Source organism: Necator americanus, chromosome IV (genome assembly GCF_031761385.1).
Source record: "Necator americanus strain Aroian chromosome IV, whole genome shotgun sequence".
Classification (NCBI taxonomy): domain Eukaryota; kingdom Metazoa; phylum Nematoda; class Chromadorea; order Rhabditida; family Ancylostomatidae; genus Necator; species Necator americanus.
The window spans coordinates 36,120,325-36,127,621 of record NC_087374.1 but is presented as its reverse complement, the minus strand read 5'-3'; the positions used below and the strand labels follow the sequence as shown (position 1 = coordinate 36,127,621).

Below are 7,297 nucleotides of genomic sequence, written 5' to 3'. Positions count from 1 at the left end.
CAAAAGTGATATGTTAATCGTCGACTAAATCTTAGGTTTCACTAGTATGAGATGCAGGAGATCGACATCATTTATTAACATTCATCCGCTGATGAATTCCCCACCTGTGAATGTTTTGCCATCGTTGTCGAATGGGCAGCTATTTTGTGTGCAAGTTATCAAGAAGTTCAAGACTTTCCTAGCAAATATTCCGGCGGCAACAAGGGCTTCGAATAATTTGCAAGCAGAAATGGGCATCTGTTGGAAGACTTTCCGCCTTTATGAAATGTACTGGCACCAACAAAGGGGGTCGTCGGTTTTAAAATGAATTCACTCACCGTGAGGGTTAATGCACGCAAGCAGTGAGCGTTTAACAAACATATAATCGAAACGAACCATAGAAGGAGTCTATTAACCATCGAAAGAAGTCCCATTGACTCAGGGGGTTAATTACGTTTACTATGCTCCTAGTTATGCCTCCCCGAGTGTGGAACTTAGCAGTCGAGATCGCGACAGCACTTGCTGGAAAATATTGGATCGTTCGTGGCTAAACCATTTGGGTGGGATAGAGGACTGGTTTACAAAAATTCCATAAAATTGTCGTTAGTCGTTCGATACCGCTAATCGGTTGTGATGGACATATTCACCCTACGAGAAAAGTCCTGCAGCCAAGGTTCCGTCACTTTCGATCCTATTGAAGAGGACGTTAGCGATAAAATACAGAAGAAAGACAATGCCGTACTGATACTTACTGAACGACACCGGACACGGGATCTAACACACCTTGATGCTATCCGCGCTCAGCTGCATAAACGCACTTAGAACGAGCATTTTTTCGGTTGTAGTCGAGAAAGTTCTAGCGGAGAAGCATTGGCTGGGTTTCCTGCAAGCGCTCCGGTTTAATAAAGTAGGTTTGAAATTATATAGGTACTTATATAGGGTATCCACTTGTTGCACCCTAACTCGAAACAACCCTGTTTCAATATACAAAGCAATATATTTGCTGACCCTGCCGAGGCCGAAGACGAGGCCCGAAAGGACTGTGTAGGACTGTGTGTGTCATCACTTGCTCTTTTTTTGTTAGATTTTGTAGAGATGTTTGACGTAGTAACTAGACCCCCTATTTTAAAAGAAAGCTTAGAATTTAATGAGATCAAAAAGGGATAAAGTACTAACAACACTCAGTCCATCTGGCCACTCAGTACAACACTGATGTATAGGTTACTAGCACAGCAAAGGAGGGATTTGGCCAACAATATTTGTTCAACCATAGGTTACCAACCTTGACAAAGGGAGGGCATCCGAGTTATGATGCGTGGCCCAGCTTGCTTCAGCTTGGAGTCGGCGTAACTTATCTGTTTAACTTCCAAAATGTTGTGAAGACAAAAATCTCTGCACACTTTCCGCAGCCGTCGAAGCAACATAGTGATGGTGCTGACAGGAAATTGTGTACCTTGTTGATTATTCTACAAGATAGCAGAGGAGTAGCAATGTTTAATTCTTCACAACTACTCCACTCCACAATTATTCTTTTTTTCCTGCTATCTCCAGCAAAAAAAAATAAAGGTTACAGTGGGAGCACATTTTACCTTTTCAAAGAGAACACTACGATAAGAGTTTCTCTTTTTAAAAAAAAGTAATAAATCGTTGATAAATGGTTGGCTGTGATTTGTTTAATGGTTTCGCTATGTTTTCCGAAGAAAAAAAAAACTTGGAATTATTAGAGAATATTTATCTAACCTCAGCTCCAAAATGCAAGTTTTCTGGTTCTCAAAAGCGTCACGAACCGCAGCACTTTTTTGAGCATCTATAAGGAAAATACTATTTTTCTTGTTACATTTTTGGTTTTTTGGTCTTTTTTTCTGAACACGTGCGTCACTATTCCATACGACATCTTCAGAACATCATTAACTATTGAAACCTTGATGAAAATTCGAATCACTTGATAATGAGAACTCTTCAAACCTTCTTTAACACTTGTTCTTTCTAATTCAACAAGAGACGCAAAAAGCGACCAGATGCTGTGAATTGTTCACCCCACTTTCTTTAGAGAAAGTGTATGGCACAACTGAAGCCTATTTATATATGGTGCTATATATGAAGTTAAACCGACTTGGATTATCTTCTTACACACTTTCAACAAGTAGTTCTAACTTGCATTTTTAGGGCACCACTGTTAATAATCAGAGAAATGTGTGAAAACATGCTACGCTCCACTTTAACTAAGGATGCTACAGTATGGGCGGGGTTGATAACAACAAATAGAGAATCGTTTACAGTTTCCCTACTTTCTCTTCGTGGTAACGAATCTTTGCGGTCAAAAAGTGGCCCTCTTGTATCACAGTTAAAGTGCTCTTCCTTAACGAGAACGTGCAGAACGGTATTCTGGTGATATTAGCCTACGATGAAGAACTGACATGACTGATTACCGTCAATGCTGATGCCAGTGAAGCTTTTTGTGCTGGAAAACTGGCCGCGCCAACACCCACCAGCCGCTGCTAACAACAACGCTGCAAACATCGTCTCACAAGAATTCCACGCAAACAACTAGAGAAACTTTTTTTCGGAGCACCTCATTCGTCCTTAGTTCCGTTGTCGTTACCTTTTTCTCCTAGCAATCATTTACTGATTGATTGTGATTTTCTTAGGTGGTAATGTAGTCAGCGCTGCCAGTGGTGTGCCGGAATTGTTGCAGGCTATGCAGCAGGTTCTCTTCAGGACATCGCTAGTAGTTATCATATGATCAGAGGGAGCGCGGGTGTCGTGCTAACAAATCGAGCCTTTATATTCTTAAGGTGCCAAGACTCTTCAGCGATTATGGAACAAGTATATGTAAGTCACTAGAGCGCTGACAGAATGGTGAATTCCCAATGTCTAGAAGTCAGTACGAGCAATTCTTCATGAGCTCGGACAAGGTACCTGCCGATTTTTCGGTGTTGGTTCTGTTCTGCAACCAATTTGTAGAAACTTAACGTTATAAGACTTCACAAGATCACTGATGAGTGCTTATACAATGCTGATGCACATTCTACATGAAGATGTCGTTCCTTTTATCCAAAATCATTCGGCAAATGAAAAAGTCGATAGTAATAAGGGTCAGGAAGCAGGTATAGTGCAGTTGGTGAGAGGTCTGAACAGCTATAGGCCAGCCGGGCCTTTCATCGTCCAGGATCGAGAAACTGGTAGTAAACTTGTTCGAGAAGATAGAAAGTAGACTAGATACATCGTGTACCCCGCAAGACATTGTATGGGATAGCCGCGCGTTCTATCCTTCACAATGACCTGCCACCAACCTGTGGCGATTCTGAGTTGAAGCCGAACAGCGGATTGATTGATGCCAGAAACATTACGATAACTTGACTGATAAAAAGTGAACTGTTCGGCGTTAACCAATCCCTCTGATCCAGTACTCCGACTTCAATTCAGAAACCAGAGGTTTATAAACGCGAACGTGGTCTCTACAACAACTTGCGGGACCTTAAGAGTATTATGCTGGTGAATATACTCTTTCGCATCTTTTTGTTTTCTCATGAGTCCATTCTCATGATTAGATTCAGCAAGGACTTTTATCCTCTACGAAAAATACTCCTACACCACAAAACTCATTTAACTTTGTTTTTTTTTTTAATTTCTAGTTTTGTTTAACTCATCATCTTCAATAATTACGCCTGATATCATTCTTTCTGTCCCAAAAAATGAAGTTATTTGATTTCGGGCGTTGTCGAAACATCGTTTTGACAGAAGCGGTTACCTCGGTCCGGTGAACACTTATGGTAATAAATATTACAGTATACAACTACAATAATAAACACTGTTATTGTTAACTTAACATAAAAAGGGGAAAAATTCCGTGTAACTCCCGATTTATTCAATCATCCAAAATCGCTTAAAATATGCGAGATGCGGGAGGAAATCGTTACGAAGAAATATGGAAATAAGGTACAGATGGTGGAGCGAAAAATCTTTGCACACATGTTTTACGTTACTCCTTACTCTTACTTTTTCATATACATATTCAGGGGATGACACCTTCAGTGTCGAACACTTACTATGCCCTGGAAACACCCAGATTAACCTCAGAAGTGCCAGAAGATAATGACGTGTTGCCAGAAACGGTCACCGATTCGACGAAACAAGGAGAGGTCAGAAAGCCTCGGAGAAAAGGTAGCGCAGCTTATCTCCATGGTTCTTGTATCGACTATTAGTTGTGGTTGTTAAGGAACAAATCTTTACGGACGCCCATACTGCCCTGGTAGACCGCTGTCGATGGCGGAACGACGGCGAATAATTGAACTGCATATGAGTGGCATGAAAGTTAACGCGATCTCCAAGACATTGTGTATATCGCATGGTTGTGTGAGCAAGATCATCAGCAGGTAGGTGTTGTCAAGCGCAGCTTTTGGGTTCGGTAGTAGCGCTACAAAGTCTTTCCATCATTAGTTACGAAAAATAAAGTTCACCAGTGAGAAGGATACGAACATATCTCTCTCAATTTTTTTAGATTTCTTTTTTCACTCTAAAAAAAACGTCTCGTTGACACCACGGGAAGCGAATGAAACTACGATCACGCTTCGCACCAATGAGTTTCGTAATGTTACTCTGTTTGAGAATATCACCAGCCTTTGCTTTCTTGCAAGGACATTTTTTATCAACATCTACGTAGCTTGTTTGATTTGTAGGTCCAACAACGTGAATGAATGAACGGAACTTCATCCATGATTTCAAAATTGACTGTCAAAGACAAATTAAAGGAAATAAAGTAGATTCATTTCTTCCGGTCACCAGCACACATAGGACGAAGGATTTCAAGAAAGAAAACTATGCAGAAGTGGTGAATACGAGCTCATTAATAGGCGCCGTAAACAGGGCACTTGCACTTTTCTTGCTGTGCGCGAGCCGGACCACCTTCGCGTTCGTTGCAGCTCGGCCGGTCGAATGCGTGCATAGTGATTTCATCTCTGCTCCCTCTCTGCCTCAAGCATTGAACTTTCATGTTGGCACGACTCCAGTAAAGGAAAATTGAGATACTTGGAGGAATTCACAGAAAGAATTAAAGGGAGAGAGAAGAAACATAAACAAAGAAATATGTGCAACTTTAACATCATGTTCCCAATCGTACTAAGGAGACGGATGGATGGAGGCATCTGGGGAAATCGAGATCTTTGGTTTTATTCAGAGCTCCGTGCTATGGCCTGTATTTCATGATATTAGCTGCTAAAAAAAACAGCTCTCCATTATTTGGAATCATATTCATCCTTGTCGAGGGTGCGACGGTGATCAAACAAATATTCGACTATATCGAAATGGTTTCCAATCGCACCATTGTTTTGCTATCGTTTCAATCATTTATTTTAAATAATAGTAGCGGTAAAAACGACGATAATAATATTATTACATTAGTTTTATTAAAAGATGAAGGATAAGATGCGCGATGTCCAAGTTCAATTCAGAAACGATCGAGGTCTGTGAACGCGCATGCAGCTTTGGGTTGTGGAGGGTAGCCAATGGGTGAAGTTAGCGTTTCTATCCTCCCAGACACGTCTGGTACCAATTTATCATTCTTAGAGGGATGAAAGTTTTGATTGGCACTAGGGCGATTTCCAACCATCGATAAATCGTGCAGTTATTGCCGAATCTCTTACCTACTGCGCTACATCTGCTCTCGCTTGACTACTATAACTATTATTATTATTAATTGTACGGACTTGAGTAATTCGCTGCTGGGGCAAACAGGTCGACCTCGTTCCTGACCCATCTGATTTCTAGACGTGTAGAGGGGATATTTGTATTTCCTCGCAGTGCCTGTGTACGACTTTAGTCGTCGCTGCGATGTGGTCGTAAAGCGATCCTCCTCCTGCTGCACTTCCCACCCTCCAATAGTACACAACGAAGTTGCGAGCAACTGAGAAATGGTCCCAAGGCCCGACCTGAAAGTGGGAGGATCACGTGAGTCCTTGTGGGAACCTTATGGATAGCATCTAAACCCATCTGAACCAACTTACATTGTGTGTGCATGTTAAGTATACCTCGCATGCACATTAGGATTTAGACACTTACGCCCTTTGTAGTAAATTCATTGTACGTAGTGTGTGAACTTACGATAGGAACTCGAGGACCCAGAAGAGCGATTCAAAGCAAACTGAGCCAAGGACTCCTGCGCACGCGTCCGCACGGATTGAGAGAGGGGTTTGAGTTTGGGTTGTGCGGTTAGCGATTGTGGCCGAGGTTTGGCCTGCTTCTGAAGCGGAGCCGCTCGTTCCACCGTTGTAATAATTGCATGCTACACTCTGGTCTCTATTTACTGTTGAAGAGAATTCAGTATTGATGACTCTCGCGAATTATCCAAGCACCTATATTACCATTGTATGGATTTTAGTCACTGATTCGTTTGATGCGTTTTTTGCAAGACTAGTATTTCGACATCTAATTTTCAGATACCGGCAAACGGGGATTTTGTCGCCAGCATCTTCACCTGAACAACGAAGAAGTCGTCGAAAGAAAAACGAATCGCCTCCAGTCGAGACGCAAGAATACAAGCCAGACTTCAAGCACGACTATTCAAATTCTGACTACGTGACACATGACTTTCGTATGCATTACGCTACTGCAGCGCATCCCTCTGAGATGGCTATGCAGCACTATATGATCCCGGAACAGATGCTTGTGCCTGACTATCCTCAGCCAGTATTGCTGTGAAGCTGCGCGTAGATGGAAATAATGCCTCAGCTAGTAGCAGATCCCACCAGTAAGAATACAACCACGATTTATCTTTCTGCCACATCTGTCTCTTTCAAAACACGGTCTGTTTTTGTTGGAGAGGTTTTTGCCGCTGAATGCGCAGATTACAACGGTTCCTCAAGACGGGTACGTCGCATTGATTTTCGAGCCCACACCATCCGTAGCAGTCTGCGCTAGAGTGGCCGTTTCACGATATGTAGTCGTTACGAGTGAAGTATATAGATGTAGAATGTTAGGCAATCATTTAATCGCCTTGTTAAGAACCCAATACCGATGACGAGTAGCGTGCGCGTTTCACTCTCACTGCCGGTAAGTCACTACTGCTGCTTTCACTTATCTTTTTTCCTAGGTTATCCTGTAAATATTCAGTTCATGCCAGTCATTCTATAACACGTATCATGCCAACAGCATTGCCACTAGAAACTAGTCTAACTTTGGAAATAGATGAAGAGATTTTGATCTCTTAAACTCCCCTCGGCCAATAAAGTGTTGCTATCACGTTGCGTAGTTGTTCTTCTGTACCACTGAATTATTCGCCAGATAGATGTTTAGGTGTTTTCTTTAACATGTTGACAACAAC

The 7,297-nt window shown here is 41.9% G+C and overlaps 1 protein-coding gene across 2 annotated transcripts; it reads left to right on the top strand.

The window, feature by feature from the left end:
- Positions 1-3,879: 3,879 nt before the first annotated feature.
- Positions 3,880-6,675, top strand: RB195_003788 (uncharacterized protein; the record flags this gene model as incomplete). 2 transcript variants are annotated; one of them, XM_064201588.1, is made up of 4 exons in its annotated part: positions 3,880-3,918; positions 3,999-4,143; positions 4,199-4,355; positions 6,414-6,675. In XM_064201588.1, 4 exons carry the CDS (start codon positions 3,880-3,882, stop codon positions 6,673-6,675), a joined length of 603 nt encoding a protein of 200 aa, XP_064057469.1. The 2 variants fall into 2 exon arrangements, with proteins under 2 accessions (XP_064057469.1, XP_064057470.1); XM_064201589.1 differs by lacking the exon at positions 3,880-3,918 and having other exon boundaries at positions 4,002-4,143.
- Between the last annotated feature and the right edge of the window lie 622 nt (positions 6,676-7,297).